This window comes from Paralichthys olivaceus, chromosome 10 (genome assembly GCF_024713975.1).
Source record: "Paralichthys olivaceus isolate ysfri-2021 chromosome 10, ASM2471397v2, whole genome shotgun sequence".
NCBI classification, from domain to species: domain Eukaryota; kingdom Metazoa; phylum Chordata; class Actinopteri; order Pleuronectiformes; family Paralichthyidae; genus Paralichthys; species Paralichthys olivaceus.
The window spans coordinates 17,900,528-17,920,506 of NC_091102.1; the positions used below are offsets into that span (position 1 = coordinate 17,900,528).

The following is a 19,979-nucleotide window of genomic DNA, read 5'->3' on the forward strand; positions in this document are numbered from 1 at the left end:
TATCTTCTTTAACTCCAAAGTTCTGGTGCAGTATGATTAACAACTGATGTATGACTCATACTTAACAAATCAGCTTTAACTGTCACGTCAGTTTATGATTAAATACACAGACAGTGGAATGCATTAATATAGTCAATACAATGCACAAAGCCCTGTATTAGAGAACATCATGCAGCAGCGGCAGCCGTTTTCTTGCCCTCATGTATAATTTCTTCGTCTGTGGTCATTAAAATTCTGGATGCATTTTGCATGTAGAAGAAACCCAAGGGTTGGAAAATGTGCAATTCTTACATTTTGCAACAAAGAAGAAAATTAATTACAGACATAATAAATATCCTCATCTCGAATATAGTTTTTTGACAGTAAATTTTTGAGCAATTTTGTTGCTCTAAGATACTTATATCATATATATTCATCAAAAAATGTACATTCAGTTTATAAGTATAGAACATTTTGATGGTATCTGTTGAACAGAACTGTCTGTACTCTTCTGGTTTTTTAACTTTTTCTTCCACTCAAGTATGCAACACTGTTAAGATGAGCAGATGAAAAATCTTTCATTTTCCTGAAGCCACATTGTCACAAAGGGGAGAAAGACTCTCATCTCATCTGTGTCATGTCTGGTGTGGTATTGCATACCTTTCATTCAAAATAATGAGCTGGTTTTCACTTCAGAGTGGAATGTGATTGTCTCCTGATAGTGAGACCCTCTCTCTCTGAGACCGGGGGAGACAAAGGAACTTAAGTTAATGTGTTGCATGCTGACCTGCTTTGGCCGGTTCAATCTCACTAATCAGTGGAGCCAGTCATATATTTATTTTGTCAGTTTAAAAGCAGTATCTTTGAAGGAACAGAAACCCTAGTTTTTGGTTTCCTGTCAGAAATGTCCACTACAAAGAATAAAACATGTACTTGAAGTCCTGTGAGAAGAAGGCGGTGCCCAACCCAAGAAAGAGCACCAAATACCAGGATCTCCTGCATGACTGTAGGGAGAGAGGTTGCCTGGCAGGCAGGGCTATTCTCGATTTGAGGTTGGCTGTAAAACATTCCCTGTGTTATTCTCACACTCAGAGGAAAGATGCAGCATTTATCACAAATGTCTCTATTCTGCAGAATACCACCCATTAATCTTTTTCTACTTGACCAGAATTAATTAAGCTGCTTTATTTAAATGAGGATCTCTCATTTAAAGTCATACACAGTCATAACCACAATCTTATACAATCTGCTTTTATGGTAAAGTAAACTTTGTAGCAGTTAGAATATGTGCATTGTTAATGTTACTACTGTTGATATTCAACTCAAATTATTTCTGTCACCTTACATTCTCTGAAGTGTATGTAAGTAGTGTCTCTTTATATATTATATTATAATCTCCTTGGCTCTTACAGATTTTTCTGCACGACCTCTCAGAGACGATGTTAACTATTGTTTTGTTTTTCAATTCTAGCTATAATTAGCATTCCATAGCTCACTCCCAAAAATTGCCAAAGAAAACCAAATGTTCCAAATGCTGTGACTCTTTAAATTGCATTGCAGATTGTTGCTGGACCTGCAGTAAACAAATCTAACATGAATACTGGACCAGAAAATCTGCTGTTTGCCAGTCTTCAAGTCACGTTCTAAAATTGATAAATGATAACAGATCCAATGGTTATTGGAAATTGTTATAAATAAACAAATGAAGGCAACATTTTCTTGATTTTGTGTAAATATGCTTTTGCAGGTAGGCCACCGGATGTGTCACGTATTGTTGTAGATCGCTGTAGCAGCTGAAATCATCAAAACCCAGTATGCGGAATCAAAGAAATTTAAATACTGCTGGCTCACACAGCTGGCTGCTGGGATTAGATAGAAACAAATGCTTGTGGAGCGTCTGCGATGCCTGTAAGGGACTGTGCATAAATTATTGGAGAACAGGCGCCACAGGTGCTAAAAATATGCAGAAGATCACAATCATGTCTCTGTGAGAAGGCTTTTACTTTTCCCATCACAATTATATTAGCTGCTAATAGGAGCAATACATCAACATTGAGTTATGTGGATCTTTATCTAATGACAGCAGTCAGGGCAGGAGGGCATTGTTGTTCCACATACATTTTACCCTCACCTCACCCAGTAAGTTTCACACACTCCCTTAAGAGGTTAATGCTCATCCAGAGTCCGGAGCTGCGTTCAGCACGAAACACAACAGAATGTTTCTTTAAACATAAGCAGTGGTGCACGGAACACAAGCGTTGGAACAGTGGGAGCTGAGAGGGCCATCCTTGGAGTTCTCATGGAAGCTTTTTATACTTGTTCAGTCAGGAACACTTTGTCATGATCAGTGTTCAGGCTCAGGATTGGTGAGAGAATGGGCTGTGATTGGTGGGTAACTGACGAGCACCCATAATCGGTAGCTGACAGCTGAGTACATTACTCCGTGTCCTGCATGAACTAACACAATGCTTCAGTTTTTGTAATAGGCCTATGTGCTTAATACTTAATAATCTGCTTTTGCCATCTGAAACTTCTGCTTCCAACATCTTCACTTGATTCGAGCAGCTGCCACATTAACAGGGAATCCAATGTGTGCACCGCCTTTTTAATACACCTGGGTTATGTATACATGTAGGTGCTGATTGGGCAACACCTCTGATATGTTCCTGCCAGATTTACACCCACGTCTCATTTGTCAAGTTATCCTCAGTGTATTTATAACTTTGTAATGTTGTGTTTCCACCTTCAAATTGTCTGAAAGTTGTTTGCAACAAGCGGAAATCTCTGTTCTCTTCATGTTTTGCCTGTTGGACTGATGTCACCTTGGTTTGGACTGATTTTCTGGATTCTTGCCACTCCCCTTTGGATTTGTTTGTATATTTGGACTGCTCTCTCTACTTTTCAACTTTGTTTTTGTCTCAACCCACAATATGCCACTTTTAGGTGTTTAAATATCATCTTTTGGGTCCTTCCCCTGTGTCTCAATTGTGCCAGATACATTCATGTGACTAAAGCCTAGAACTCATATCTCTAATAACTAGTGACATCCAAATTATAGGCCTGCAAAGGGCTGCATTTGAAAGCTAGACTAGACTGTCACATTATCAAATGCATCCTTCCATTCCTGTGCAACAAAGGATCTAACGGGTGACACAATCCTATCCCAGGATTCATTGCACGTCTGTGACAAAGCCGACAATGGTAAGAGCGTGACAAGCTGGGAAATTCTCCTGGGACATAGCTCAACATTTTGTGGGAAATTAAATGAGAATGCAAAATGTGACATTCACCATAACTGAAGTCAACTCTCCCAGCTCATTGTTTGTATGTACTTTCTAATTTCAGGCGTTCCAGCAGTTTTCGTGGCAGTGTGGGCGATTGTGAGGCTGACACTAGCAGATGCAAGGTGAGAGAGAACCTATCTGACTGTGTGTATTTTTTTAAAAGGTCAACAAGTCTAAACGATAGGCTTCAAAAGAGACACAAAAGGTGTAATTAGTGCTTAATTAAAATGACATTTGAATGATCAGTGAAATCCAATTACACATGCATGACTTGACTCGCAGTGTAATTCTGCATAAATGTTCCTAATCGGATGCTTTCATTTAAAGGTTGTCTTGTCAGGTATTCACTTGACAAGACAACCTTTAGTAGGTATATACTCTTTCTCTGAGCAGTGTGTAAATGAGGTCATCAGCCCAGCTGCTTCTTTCCTCTGTCATTGCTTTTCTTTTTCTCTTCTTCCTCTGAAAACCAAAAAGTTTGTTTCATTATTAATATTCTCTAACTAAAATTAAATCCTTCACCTCCCTTTTTCCCTTCACACTGAATATAATTGTTAATTTGGTGCCAATTTATGACTCGGTCTGTGTGTGTCTTTTGAATGACACCCGCAACCTTCTTCTTTTGCTGCTTTTGTATTTCCTGCTTCTCTTGAATTCAACCTCTCCGGTTTGCATCAACTGCAGATGTTGGGAGTTAAGTGCCGGCAACATTAAGTGGATCTACCAGGTTCCCATCCTGACAGCTATCGGGGTAAGATTGTGAGTGTGAAAAACAGAACTGACCCTCCTTGTGAATGCACTTCAAGAAGTTTGTAACATGTGCAGCTTTTAATGATGGCAGAAATGACTAATGACATGGAGTTGTATCCAGATATTGTAGGTTTCTAAACCTGAGTCATCCAAAATAATTTATCCCAAGCACGAGTTGAAGTGTGTAAAATAAATATATGTACATCACTGATGAGAAGTGTTGCATCAAAAATCAAAAGCAGCTAAATAAGCTTAATTACTAATGTCAAACATCATTATGACATAGGGCTAAAGTATTGTTATGCTATTCTGATTATTCTGAGTTGAAGATATTATTCATTAGTATAGCAGAAACAGACAATCGTATTTTGGGATCATTGTGAATAGGGGGAATAGAGCCGGGCGATATGGCAAAAGAACATGTATCAGTGGATTTTGATAATTATCACAATAAATCTCATATAAGTATTTCTTTCAGGTTTAAAGACTGATTTTTGCTCATGAGTGAAGGTTGTGGTTTTAAACTCTTCTTTTTGGGCAGGGACTGATTAAAGCCCTAACAAACAAATTCTTTGTATGTGTAAACCTGCTTGGCAATAAAACAGATTCTGATTCTGATATATCTTTCTAGAAATGCATTGTATGTGCATACAGAGTGCTGTTTGTCTTTATGTATTCTGAATTCTCATTCAGACTCATCCAAGCGTAGGATTGAAAGGATGTAGATTCAGAAAAAAAAAACAGGCCTCAATTTGCATGTTTTAAAATTACTCTACTTTGCCCTGGTCTCATTAAAGTCTTAGTATAAATCCCAGAAGTTGGCGAAAAGGGTATATGCATATGTTGATTACTTCAAAATTAATTTGCATCCATATTTTTTTTCTCCTGACTTATGATGCAGAGACTTGCTACTGTGCAGAGGATGGGTTTGATGCAAGTGTTGGTATAAATATTTATTTCATTTACAACTAAAATCAATGTAATGCCACCCTGGTTTATAATCTGTGTGGTGGATAATAGAACAATGTTATTTTCATTCAAGTGGAAACAATGCAGAGGGTGACAGGTTCGATGGGTTTGTGACATTTCGTTCAACGCCATCATTTCAAAGTGATTTACAATGACAGGATGTGAGGTTAATTTTAGAAATGAAGAATTTCTCTATTTTCTTGTCTTTCAGCTCAACTTTGTCTTGTTTGTGAACATTGTGCGAGTGCTGGCCACAAAGATCCGAGAGACTAACGCAGGAAGATACGACACCAGGAAACAGTACAGGTATCTACAGCACCAGCTGGTTGTTTTATATCCAAGGTTGGAGATGGTTGTCAATCATGTGCGAGTTTCATTCATTTGTATTCACTATATGTTTAAGCTTTCAAGTGCTTCTGGGAATACAAAGTCCTTTAGTTTAACTGCAATTCATAAATTCTACTTCTGAATCACGATGAATCGCTCAACAAATCATCAATGCTGAAGCCAGCTGTCGATACCCAGCAAACATTTCATCAAGTCAGGGATTGATTTATGTCAGGTTTATGACACAACATCTTCTGCAATAAGGTTTTAGATGACACTGCACTTAAACCACAAAACAACCACTTAAGCCATTTTCAGACACGTCCAGGAAATGTCCGCACAATGGGATCGGGATTTTGCCTTTCACTGCTCTGAATGCAGCAAGAGATTCTACAGACACGTTCACCACAACAGAAAAGTGTCTGGAGCATTCAGGCGAGGGGTGGTGCAGCAGGCATGAAGCAGGAAATAATACAATAATACAAATTCTGCTGTGGGAGATCATGTGTTTTAGTTTGTCAACCCCAACACCACTTTATTTTCAAGAGGACTTGCAGGAAAAACTCTGGCGAATGTCTGGAGCCTCTGGCTTGGACATTTGTGTTTTTACCCACAGCCCCTCTGCATAATTCCAGCAGATGATCTGGAGTTCAGTGCATGTCTTAAAATGTTTTGTGAGTATACTAGAAATAAATGCATGCAATATCAGTGTTATACCGTTCTTTAATATGCAACCTTAAAGTTTTGTTTTCATAGTAAGCCATAGAATTGTCTGACATTCAATGCAACCTGATATCTGTTCAGTTTGCACTTCAGCCGTGTATTTGAACTCATGACGATGACTACACCAGGAGCTTGTTTCAGCTTTGTTACTTTCTCATTCCCTTACACTGTCTGTTGCACACGGCATCAATACCCATGGGTTCCTTTCTCTTCAGTAAAACGTGCATTTAGTTTCAGCAGTGGAATTACTGACTGTGTTTCAGCAGAACAATAGAATTTACTTTAAAGAATAAATTGTTTTTTGCAATGATAATATGTGACCCTGAACATTGAGTGAATAAGCAGGTTCTTTCTTCTAACACAGTCAGTTGCTTCAATCAATCTATATATATTTTTTTCATATATATTTTTATTGGATTGTTGTGATACTGACAAATGCAGAACATCATCTGCCTTGTTCTTTGTGAATGTTTTGTTGTTTTTGTGTTGTGCTTTATTAACATATACTACACTTGCTTTTCGTCATATTAGACAATGCAGACTTTTTCTTGTACAGAGAGCAAACATGCAGCGTTCATTGAAATGAAAACTCCAACACACATGCACATTGTTTGAATTCTGGGGCCAGAAATGTGAGACCACAGTGAGATTGTGAGACAAGACTTGTGTCTCCACAACATGGGTAATATGTGTATATACAAGCACACTCATGCACACACTCTTGATTGTTGTATGTTTAATGCAGTCCCTAGTGCCCTAACCTGTGTTTCAGAAAGGGAGAACCGGCCAAAAAGAACTGTCCTCGCTCCGTAAAGTCTAAAAACTGTGCTGAGTATAACATTTTCCTGTTATTGTGTGACTCAGACCATCTTCCGCTGCGTTCTTCATTTGTAAAAGGAAAACTCAGGCTAAGTTCTAGACCCACCTCTCCTCTCTTTCCCATTGTTCTCCACTGACACCAACCAGTTGAGGTAGAGGGTAGAGTCTGTTTCTGCTTAAGGTTTCTTCCTGTTAATGAGGGAGTTCTTTTTCTCTCCACATCTCCCAATGTGTTTGGTAGTTGTGGGAACTATTGGCTTTTGGTGTGAACCTTATGATGTAAAGTGTCTTGAGATAATCTATGTTATGATTGAAAATTTGAAATTAAATAAAATTTAGTTTTCTAGATATTATCCGAAAATGGCTTCAATCCTTTTGACTTAATGCATTACCTAAGCCCCATATACATTAACCTTCACAACTACATGGCATGTCATTTAGCCAACAGTAAAGTGAGTTACAATTAGTGCATTCAACATCTATGAGGGGCTATTCAGGGTTCAGCATCTTGCCCAAGGATACTTCAACATGGGCTGGGATTCGGCCGCTGACCATTTGGTTGGAGAATGACTACTCGACCGCTCAGCCACAGCTCCCCAACTAACTGCCACTTAACACTTTTGGCAAGTCCTCTGACTGGACAAAATGTTCTGTAGTTGGCCAACTGAGGACTGGTCTCAAACTGATCTTCACAGAAATGGAAGTACACGTCTGTATGCTCACACACAGATGTGTGTTAGTGTTGCTTGGCAGTTTTACATCTGCAATTATCCCCAGATAAAAAACATCATAATTGCAGTGTACTGCCGTTGTACTGTAAGTGAGGTTGTTATTACTGCGTAGATGAGCAGGCTACGTCAGTCGGAAAAGATGATAGTGATCAGGTGCACTAAGCCAAGATGGACTATGACACTAAGCACAATATGCTGTGTGAATGTGTCAGTGGGATCTTGATACCGTGGCTCCACGTCACCATCACGACCCCAAATGATGCCACAAGTGCAATATGGCAGCACTCATATTAAGGATATTTTGGCTAAATTTTGCACAGAGGAATGATGCAGTGACACGTTGTCTATCTTCATTTGCAGGATACGGTCGTTCTTACATCCAAATAAGAAGGTAGCTTCCATTGCTCAACTTTTGGCTCATTTTAAAACCTCAGTCTTATCACATGTTTGCACTGTTTTGCACCTTTTTACCAATGTTTGTGACCTCTGCAGATATTAGGAGGATGCCCAGCTTATGAAACTGATAAATGTATAATTTCACTTGTTGCGTAATTGTAAGAAGACAGGGCTTCCCAAACTTTTCCATGCCATGGCCCCCCAAACAGCTTTAGCTTCTGGCCGGGGACCCCCTTTGCAAACCCACAGACAATGCTACAAAATATGTAAAGAAACATCAACTTTTAGAGTTTTTTCTTGCTTTTATTCACTATTCAATAATTATTACATTTGTTTAGCATAAGAACATTATTAACTAACATGTTTTCAACACTGTAATATGTATTATATATATTATAAATGGCGCAAACCGCCAGGTCTACACAAGACGTCATGAATGTTGTTTTGACTGGCAGGCAATCAGAAAGATGATAACATTTTCATATGATAATTTATTATAAATTATATTTTATAATAATGATTAAAAAAAATAGATTATATTTTATGATAATGATTTAAAAAATAATTAGATTATTTTTATTATCTTCCCTCCAATTTTCTGAAGCCCCCCTAGCGCCCCCTGGTGGCCCCCACTTTGAAAAACACTGTTCTAAGATATTTAGTGTTATGCACACAGAATAACAATCACTTAATTGGGTATTTACAAAAAGTCAAACCAAAGAAGTTCTGATGATGAATTCTCATGACAGGTTATTTACCATGGATGATTGGGTTCGAATTTCTACTTAAGTCAAGGAATGTAATTACTATATGACGATAAAAGTGTCTGAATATTTGATTGCTTTGAATTATCTGTTTTAGGCTCAGTCCTGTTCTCATTTACATATATAAATGAAATGTGAAGTGAGGGAGACAGGGCAGGAGATCACTGATTCCCCTCTTGTTTGGATGAGCTTTGATCATAGTTTATATTACCATTATGTATGGTATTTGTTTCTTTTCTTTTCCAAAACTGAAATGTATGCATGTCTAAAATATATGTACATAACATATATGTATGTATGTGCATCATAGACCGTATGTGCATGCATATTTCCTGTGAGTAATAAAGGCCTCTCCAGGGATTATTATTATCTAGACATGCAGGATTCTTTACATTCAGAGCAGAGACCTAAATGTAAAAAGTAGTACTTCTCTGAGTATGAGTCACATGAAAACACTAATGATTGATTGCTGCATGTCTCAATCTTCTGCTCGTCGAGATGATTTTCATGAATTGAAGCTTTGCATTTTGTCAGAAGAGCTGTTGAAGTGATCACTGTGCTGCGTTGATGTCTCTGTGGCTTTAGGATTTTGAATCTGCATGTAAATCAGCCCCACAGGTAGTGATTCCCAATTTGTAACTGAAATTGCCAGACGTTGCTTGAAGGGATCGCTGTGCACCTGTAGCACACCTCCTCATGTGCATTACATTCTGGATGTTGGATAGAAAGTCAGTGCAACTATTACAAAAGTGATGAAAATGGATGATCTTATTTGTATAATAGCCCCAGGAGATTTTTTTTGAAGATGAAATTCAAGTCTTCATCAAGTCCGTGATTCAGATGTTTCAATGAGCTGTCTGCGTTTTGACCGACGTCAACAAAATACCAAAAAGCTGTTATATGCTTCAGATAACAGAGACCCAGTGTGATGGCAGGATAAAAAAAAGTTTAATTTCATAGCAGCAGAAATCAGGAACAGAGCAGAGGAGGCAGAGTAAATTTTATAAGTTAACGTTTATCGTACTTTCATATCCAAGCCAGAAAAATTGTCAAACTGTGCTTGGAAAGAAAAATCTTTTATCTTTAAATGAAGGATTGGAAGTCATTAAAAATCAACTGAATTTGCTGCTGAACTTTGTCCCTCCTGTTATAACTGTTGTTACCTTTATAGTAACAAAGTTTATCACATGTATTAACAGAATACAGTCTCAAACATTAAAGATTGTGAAATGTTTTCATAAAACTGAATTGTGAGTAGGTAGAATGCCATTGTACTGTTAATGTAAAGTATTTGCCAATAATAACAACTGAAGGAATATTTTTATATATTTACAATGATAATTTACTATATTGTCATAATTGGTCGTCCTCTAACCAGTCAGACAGTGTGTGGTTGATGTGTAATAGAGAAAGTGCTGCACTGTATGAATAAGCGTGAGTAGGTTAACGGCAAAAACTGTACTGTGAAAAACTTTGGGTGTTATCAAGACTAAAAAAGCTCTGTATAAATACATACCATTTACCGTTTTACCTATTTTACGAATTACCATCCAATGGTTATTGTTCTCAGTCAAAAAGATGAATTAGTCAAGCCCGTAAATGTGAAGCAGTTAGACTCCGCTCAATATTTGTGTGTCTGTTTCCACAGAAAACTGGCTAAATCTACCCTCGTCCTTGTTCTGGTGTTTGGAATCCACTACATCATCTTTGTGGGGATGCCTCATACGTTTGAGGGGCCGAGCTGGGAGGTCCGCATGTATTGTGAGCTGTTCTTCAACTCATTTCAGGTACTTACTGTCATCCTTTCACTTTCCCAATATGTGTCTGTGTCGCACTGTGGCTGCGGCTTTAACTGTGTAGAAGTTAACGCCTGTTCATCATCTGTTTAAATTGATGTTATTTTAAATCTCATCAGAGTCAGAATCAAGTCTTCATATTCAGTGCGGCAGAAGCAGCTCAGTAACGAGTTTGAGTCCGAATTTGCCCCTAAATTATGTATGTGGGTGGGATCCTATCATCACCTATAAAACTCACTATATTTTTTTTTCAGCTTGGCCAAAAACAAATCTATATTTCTGAATCATGTTGCAAAATTAAAAGTAATGGGTCACACATCTTGAATAAAAACCCCAAGATCCTTTCTCTCTCCTCATCTTCAGGTGAAAATGAGTCATTATTCATAATGCACCCTTTAATGGATAAATATATCATATTCACAAAAACAAGACAAGCACTGAGGAGCACAGAGAAGTCACAAACAGGATGTGTGACTCAAGCAGAATCATTATCCAGAGAAAATGATATAAATGAGGAGCAGAGACTCCAGATTGGAGCAGTGAACCAACTTTGGAGGGAAAATCACAAATAGATCATGTAACTAAGTGTTTGTCAGAAGATATATCATATTAATCACTTTACCCAAAATGTCTGATCCATGTATAACTTTGTAACTTCAGTGTAGCCCTGGTCATCCCTGGAATTAACATGTGTTTGGGATGAACCAATCACACATGCTTTTAAGTACATCACCTCACATCTGGTGTATATATACATATATATATATATATATATATATATATTATATGTCTTCACATGTGTCTCCAGTGATGGCTTGTGACTGGATCTCCGTTTCCAGGTTCATATGAAAATTCACACAGACAACAATTCTGTTCATAAAGACAAAAGGTGTGGTTGTTTTTAGACAGTCTGACTATAACAAACACAATGTGTGTGCGTGTTTGCAATCGAGTGAGGGCGAGGGGGCTGAGCACAGCTCTACAGTGAAATAGGGTTTTTATTGTAGATTTTCTAGAGAGAACTCAAAAATCTTTAATTATAATAATGATTTTCTGTTTTATTTTTGAAGAAACTCAAAGACACTTTATATAGAATTTAAAAGAAAGATGCATTGACAATAATTGCACCATTGAAAGCCATTCTGAAGAGTTGAGTTTCAAAAACAGTATAGACAGAAACACACACACACACACACACACACACACACACACATAAAACATACTTACAAACAAAGAGAAACCTTTAGGAATCAAAATCAAAAATGAATTTTGGAGGATAAAAAGCACATGTTTAAAGCAATGACTTCTTGAGTTCTATAAAAAATGCCAATGATTCTAAGTGTGGGATGTCTTGCAGCTAATTCCAAACATTAGATTTAACTAGCTCTGTTCCAGGAGTTGGAACCTTGTCACTGCCACATAACTCCTGCTGAAATCTGATAGCTTCAAGTATTCAATCAACCTTAAGAAACTTACCACATCTTTTTTTCGATGTGTGCTCAGATCATTTGTATAGTAAGTACACGTAAATTTAACACACATGAAGATCTGTGTGCACCTCTGCCAACTAAACACGAGTGTATGTTGTAGCACGAGGAGAAAATTGCATTGCGTCACCTGATGTGCCAAAACCCCCTCAGCTATATGACTCCACACACCCCAGCATGAGCGTCATTCTTAGTCAGAATATTTCAAAAGACATGTGGCTTCAAAAAGATGTGATGTTCCTCATGAGAATGACTTTGCACCTTTAAAAAAACCTGATTTAGTTTTACTGTCCTGCTACTTTTCTGTTATCCAAATGTTATGTGACAAACTTTTATTTTTATTTTTTTTACTTTGTTCCTTTTACCTTTCTGTTTTCTTGCTACTTTGTTTTTGACCAACGCTGTCAACTGGCTTTCTTGTCACATTGCATCCTGCCTATTGTTTATATCTCTTGTCTCTGTGTTTTCAGCTTTGCTGTCAAAGTACTTTTTAAACTGTGTTTTTGAAGGTGCTATATAAATTATAAATACAATAGCTCCACACTTGTTCATGCTCTATTGCTGTCTGTATTCTAAGTGTCATAATATGCCACTGAACCATATTGAACTGGCTTTATGACTTAGGCCACAGATCTTCTGGAACAGCGCAAAAGTATAAAAGATTACATATGTTATATTATAGGTATAATATGTAACAATTCATTTTTTAAATGTCTATAATGACTAGACCTACGTTAATTATTTTATTGAGAATGCATCCATCAATGTTCAAGCCCCAGTTTTGTAGTGGGATGATTTTGGTTGCAGATTCACTTTACCCTTGGTTTTCTGTGCTATAACTTCCAGGGAATGCGACGTATGACAAAGGCGAAACCCATTTCTAGCTCATTAGCCAGTCGGCTGACTTTTCCTTCAACTGTTTGCATTGGTCAATAACAATAGATCATCATCATTGTCCTTTTCCTTTGCTGCATAACCTGAATTAAAATTTGAAATGTATTACCCCATTCATGAACATGATTCGTGCCTGAGTCAGGTAGATTTTCATCTGCAATTGTGTTGAAGACAACAACTCCTATGATCCCACGCTGCTTCATGACACCATCAAACTAGTTTCAGAAAGTAGTGAGCCTCGCCCTGAACACTGACTTGATGAAATCTGAGACTGGAAATCTCTTGTTCTTGTATTTTTATAGTTAGTTCGGGCAACAATCTCAATGCTCACACGTCTGGTGAATGAAAAACATCATAAATAGAGCTCGGATACTGCAGTTCACCATGGCAACAAGTAAATAAGAGCAGAGCTTCCACTTTAATCCAGTGAAGCTTAAAAGAAGAACGTGTCCTTGCACATTTACCTTTACAAACAGTGGTAACAAGTCAACACTTATTCCTCACATTATATAGCACACTTTAATTTCTATAAGTGAAATATATAAATAAAATATATTTAATTAATATTACCTGCTCTATGCTCCTCTAGCACTTTTCCCTAATCTCGGGTTAGGAAAGTACAGTGCAGTTTTTTTTAAAATTAGTTTCCTGCTTTAAAAGACTTCCAATGTCCATTTATATGATGCTGCACATTTTCAACCACATTCATGGACCCCTTGGAAGAGATATGGTTGCATATTGTTAATAATGAAACAAACAGACTTTCCTAAGAAAAACACTAACAGAAGCACGGAACAAAGACAGACAGACGTGGTTTTAGAGACCTTTCTCTAAATTTTAGTTTAGAAGCAAAGAGATGATTGTTGGTAACCTGGAACATCATTATTGTATGTATTTGTTTGTATTGTTCTCTGATGGACATTTTTTAAATGATTGAATTATACTGCACATTTCTCCTCATTTGATCTGCTCTAAACTGAGCCTCCTGTTTTCTTTCAGGGTTTCTTTGTCTCCATTATCTATTGCTACTGCAATGGTGAGGTGAGTGGATATTTCTTTTACATCACACAGAAGAGGCTCCAGCACATCAAATTCCATGCTGGGAAATATGAAATCCTGAAATGCATCAGTTAGATCAGGCCTAGGATTTTAGAGCACCACCAGTTCTGGTGCTTTTTAGATGTAATTGAGTCAGCAGGCTCAGCAAAGGATGTGAAGATGTCTTTTGGCGGCTTGGTGTGAAGAGATTAATGAAGATGGAAGAGTGGATGCTCCTGAATTTGATGATCCATAATAGGTCATGCACCCTTCATTCCCAGGGGACATAACACAGAGGCAGATGAATATTAATCTGAAGCTCCCTGGGCTTTGATCAGCTCATCACAGGAGCTTTTGAAAACGTAAAAGCCTTCTATACAAAATTTTGATTGTGCAAAACTCTTGTTTTCTGCCGAAAACCTTAAAGTATTCCTCGCAGTACTTGAACGCTGAAGTGGCCCCCTTATGAGATAGCAATACCACTGCTGTTTGAGACCCCTGTTCTACTGTCTCAAACTTTTTGTATTTAAACCTCTCAGCTGGTTGTCAGTATCACCATTTCTGCCAGGTTTCTTGCCTGTTGTGATCCTCTTTGTATCATGGGGAGTTCTCATCTTGTAAGATAAATCTGTGTGACTGACTTCTGCAATTCAAAAAAAACAAAAATTGAAACAGAGCTTGTTTTATTTTTTTGGTCAGAGCTCCATACGGTAAAATTGTTCTATCATTGATGATGATGTCATGTAATGTCTCTGTCAAAACACAGGATTACCAGCCTACACTGTAGCGTTGTGCAGCTTCAAGCCAATGTGTAGGTTTATGTGGCATCTAGCAGTGAGGTTTCATGTTGGAACCAACGTCTGTATATATCCCCTCCCCTATTGCCTTTCAAGCATGTCAGAGAACATACGATGTTTTCCAGGTAGCATACAAATTAAAAAGGCTGTGTCCAGCTCTGGTGTTTTTTTGTATTTTCTGTGCTGCTCTTTATTCAAGAGTGTGGACTTACTGATTTCACATTCAGATTTTGTGCTGCCTTGATTGTGCTTAGATTTGCTCTGCTTGTGCTCAAACTGCGTTACTTTAACCAGGTTCATACACTCCCGCCTTTCAAGGCTTTACTATTACACTGGCTTCCCTTCGTTGTGCTTGAAGGAAAAAAACGACCAACCCTTCATGGATCAGGAATCCAACAGATCCCTGGTCAACAAGCAGCGGCAAAATCAAGGATCTCAAGTCAGTTTTTTGGCAACAACACCCACAATGAGAGTGGGCTCATTTAATTTGTCTACACTACACCACTACAAGTTGTATTGGTTAGGGAATTGGGGAAAGAGCAGACTTTGCAAGCGCACACATAAGCTGCGTGAGCGAGGAGAATAGCTGAAGCTGGAATGCAGGGAACCTGTTGAAGCAACAAACTATTTGAGTGCAAGCACACAGTTTGAGCACAAGCAGATCAAATTGAAACACAAGCAGGGGATATTTGAGTTCAATGCAGGGTTTCGAGTGAAAGCGTTCCAAAATCTTAATGTGAAATCAATCAAGTCCTGCTCTCAAACTGAAAGACCACACTCTTGAATAAAGATAATAAAAAAAACCTATAGGTGTGTAACATTTTAGACTTTAAGAGGACCTGCTCCTTAGATATGAAGGGCTCATTCCAAACAAGGGAAACACAAGAATTCTTATTTCCAAGTGACTGCAGACTAAAGTAGAAATATTCATAACTATTACATTCCGTTTCTGTAAATAGAACCCCGACAAAATCCCACACAATGGACATGTTAATGCATTGTTTTAATTATTCAGCCCACGTATGTTACCAGCACACAAGTTCAGGTCAGCGCAATGTTTACTACCTACCACAGCATAAAGTGCCAGAGACAGAAAATACAATATATCTTGTAATTATATAATATTCATAAAGTTAAGAACCACTAACTGAAGTTAAAATAAGAGTAAATATTGGACTCAGATAACTAACATGGCCAAAAACACAACTCAAATAAAATGTCAATTCTACACTGTTGTGTGATCATTTTGTAATATACTCTGTCCTTCCCACCCCCACAGGTCCAGACAGAGATAAAGAAAACATGGACGCGATGGAACCTGGCTTTTGAGTGGGAGGGCCCGGTCGTCTGCGGCCGTTACCGTTACGGGTCTGTGGTCGTCGGACTGAACAACAACAGCACCAGCAGTCAGTCCCACCTCGCCGGAGCTGGACCTTCCACACGCTCCACCACACTTGTTTCAAGCCATGTTTATCGGCGCGCGGGTCCCCCCGTGGTCAGCATGCACGCCACTCTCCCAGGTTACGTGATCAGCAACTCAGACCCGTCCATACCTGAAGAACCTGAGGACAGCGGCCCCAAACAGGTGGACGATATCTCGCTGAAGGAAAATATGCCCGTTCTTAATACAAGTGCAACAGCTGAGGATGAGGAGGAAACACTGTAGCAGGTGTCTAACATCCGTGGAGACTTTAGAGACTTGTAATCTTTTGCAGGTGGTGCCGTGTCAACCCATCACTGCCTCATGTAATTCTGAAGAGGGGATCTGAGACCAACAAAGTTTGACTTTGTACATGAGAAGGAAAAACCTCTAGAACTCCATGAAAAAAAACAACCTAAATACAAAATACTAAGTTATGAATGATTTACAAAGCATCCACAGTGTCCGGATACTACCACTAGGGCACCATCCAAATAAGGTGAAAATAAATAAAATAAATAAATACATTTTGAGGGATCATGTGAACCCGAGCTGCTGTGGTTGAAAGCAAATTTTGTTAATTCACAATACTGCCTGATCTTGATGGATGGTGCAATTTTCTTGAATGTGATCATAATTTACAGGTGACAGAAGTGTTAGTTCCACCTAGTAGCCTGAAGGGGAAATGCAGCCCATTCAACTAAAAAATAATATTGATTTTGAAGACGATTCAGCAGATGTCTGCAAATTTCAAAAAGAAACAAAATGATTGGGTTTATGACCTATAGAGCAGCCAGCCACTAGATGGCGAAGGAGATACTTTGGCTTCACTTTAGGTCTATGGTTGTATTTGCCTGAAATAACAGTAATCACACAAGCTTGTAGAAGGTTCAAGTATAATGGTTTGACTCAGTAAGGGCAACATCATAGCGCCCTCTACTGTCAAACATCAGCTGGAGGCCACACAGGAGGTTGGGAAACTTGCTGCTGCATGTGTGTGTAGTTGTGGTTGTCTAATTTTATTCCAGCATTTCCAACAAAGTGAACTTTACCTTCTGTTACCTTGATTGTATTAAACAGGAATACCTCCACCTGAGGATAAAGTCACAGTGAGAAAAAAACACATTTAAACACATTGTTATGGAGGTACAGCCACCTTGTGATTTTATGCACCAACTAGTCAAGTTGCCGTTTACATCTATGTATGTCCAAACTCGTGTAATATATGTAGTGAAGATAAAATGGCACATAAAGATTGAATGAAAGTTACTGCATGAATTCTTGAGTTAAGGCCAAAAACTGTGTCGTGCCAAATATGAAGACATTTCTTCAAGGCATTCAAGGGATATTATATCGTTATAGCAAAATCTAATCAGTTCATCTTTGATACCAAGTGATCGTTTCTGCTCCCAATGGAACTAACTTTTCTGTCTTTAAGATCAAGTTGAAATGCAAACATTGATGACTTTTCAAGAGATGTGTTGATGGACACTTGTGCACAGGAAATTGTATGCATTAGAAAAGCCATGGTCACAGTCCTTAGCACAGACACCATTAGGGGACATCACATGTGACAGCAAAGCAGCAGTAAAATCACGACTTTTGTATTTTTGACAATCAGATTGTGCTGACTGTGATGGGCCACATTTAGTGCCAACTGAAGGGTTTAATATCTGCTTTGTGGATGCATGTTTGTCAGTGAGGTAAATGCAGTGTTTGTCACAAACAGGATATTTGTTGTATATGTGCCTGTCCTGCTCCAGTACAAGCTTTTAACATAGAATTGAAAGGATTCTTTGTAATCTTATCTGTCTGTATGCTAAGTGCAGCTGTATTTTCCCCTGATATCTGTCTTTCTCCCCTTTTCTCCCTCCACCTCTACTCCCAACCCCACTTCTCTTTTATCTGCTAATAAATGTTTAATGTTTTCAACTAGTACTCTACTCTAGTACTCTAGTACAACTGCAATATTCTAGCTGGGAATTGATAGAATGTTATTGACAAATTGGGATCTGAGTGTTTAACGATGAACAAAGCGTCTCCACTTTCCCCCATCATCCAGAAATCCAGGATACGGATGCCTTGTGCATTAGAGTCTGCACAGTAGTGATTGGGGGATGGAGTCTAAGTAGCGAGGTCCCGTCGATACACAGGCTCGATCAATCATGAGTAAGTCTAATCTGTCAATCATGATGTATCACCCTATTTGTATAGCATTAAATAACACATTTAAACCAAATTAAACCAAAAACAATTGTGCAAACACCAGCATGATAAGAACAAGCCTCAATAACATAATTCATCTTTGAGGAAGAATTATTTTATGCCTACTTCTAAGTTTGATCCATGTCCCACCTGCAAACATGGTGGAGGGGGGGTTTATGACCTATAGAGCAGTCAGCCACTAGATGGCAAAGGAGATACTTTGGCTTCACTTTAGGTCTATGGTTTTGTTTGCCCGAAATAACAGTAAACACACAAGCTTGTAGAAGGTTCAAGTATAATGTTTGACTCAAGGCTGTATCTGTATTCATTAAGAACTTTCTACGAAACTAAATGTTATTCCTCCCACAGGGAATTTCAGCGATATCACTGCTCTGTCACTGTAGGTCAGATAAAACCTGACATCAGACAATAAGTATTGAAAGTCTGAAGTTTAATCACACTGTACAGCATATGGAAGATGGGGTCATGAACTGGATATCTGCTGTCTACTCCAGAAGGCCAAAAATATTGGCCATTGTTCCCAGAGGCTATTCTTCTGCCACAGCAACCTCCACTGCCTGGGTCTGTCTCTGGCTGTTACACTGTTGTGTCTAAGGTTTACTGTTTTTATATTAACTTCACATTTTGTTGCTTGTGGAACTGTGGAACTAAAATGTTGCTGCATTTTTTGCTATGCATGATGCCTAATTTTGTTTCAGTTCTGATGGAGCTGTGCTGTGTGATGATCACTGCTTTGCTCTCTCTGCAGACATTTGCTATCATAAATGTCCATATACCAGTTGTGAAAAGCAGCTTTTTCTAAAAATATCCACTGTGAGGTACTGTATGTAGCCTTAAATAGCTCTTGTAACTTGCCCTGTTCAAATCCATTAGAGATGGTAAATATATAAAACACAGTTGGGAATGTCCATTCTCTTCATAGATCCAGACTATAGACATTTCTGTCACTAAAACACAATATTGCATTAAAGACACTGGCTGATTATACTGTGCATCTAGTGGCGCAGTTTGTTAAATACCATGTGGCCTGCAGTTCATAATTACCTTGATTTGCATGATTTTTTCTTTGGTGCTTTTATTCATCAGTCAGTGATAACTGCATGTTTCAGGATCTCTTTAGGTACAGAGGATTGGGTTTGTACTGAAACCCTCAACCTGTTTCCCTTGGAAGATTCATTTTAAGGCAGTTGAAAATATTTGTCATATTACTGCCAACCATTGTCAAAAAAGGTTTACAGCTCACTTTGCTTTGAGAAATATCTCAGTGTGCATATCTGAACTGAATTTAATTGTTTTTCCAATATGCCATGAAACAAGCCCTGCAACAGTGTGATTATTTGTGCAATCATTTTGTTGTTTTGTGAATTTAGCATGGATGCACTTATTAAAGACCAAGTAGTGTTTGTTAAATGATGAAATGTCAGTCATGGACATCTTAATCATGAATCACAATATGAAATCTTCAGATTACCCACCTGTAAAGTGTCCCATGCTGTTATCTTGTGGACCATTGGTTGATTCTTTGAAAACATGAATAGTCTTGCAGGTTCTGTTTGTGTGGGTACAGGACAGAGTTTTC

At 38.3% G+C, this 19,979-nt stretch overlaps 1 protein-coding gene across 1 annotated transcript in view; it reads left to right on the top strand.

Annotated features, from left to right (window-relative positions):
- Positions 1-19,387, top strand: part of pth2ra (parathyroid hormone 2 receptor a) — a 36,556-nt gene extending 17,169 nt beyond the window's left edge. The window contains exons 8-13 of the mRNA XM_069533181.1: positions 3,325-3,385; positions 3,948-4,014; positions 5,194-5,288; positions 10,391-10,529; positions 13,919-13,960; positions 16,034-19,387. Coding sequence (XP_069389282.1) covers positions 3,325-3,385; positions 3,948-4,014; positions 5,194-5,288; positions 10,391-10,529; positions 13,919-13,960; positions 16,034-16,420 — 791 coding nt within the window. The 3' untranslated portion in view covers positions 16,421-19,387. The remainder of the gene's footprint in view (positions 1-3,324; positions 3,386-3,947; positions 4,015-5,193; positions 5,289-10,390; positions 10,530-13,918; positions 13,961-16,033) is intronic.
- Positions 19,388-19,979: the final 592 nt, after the last annotated feature.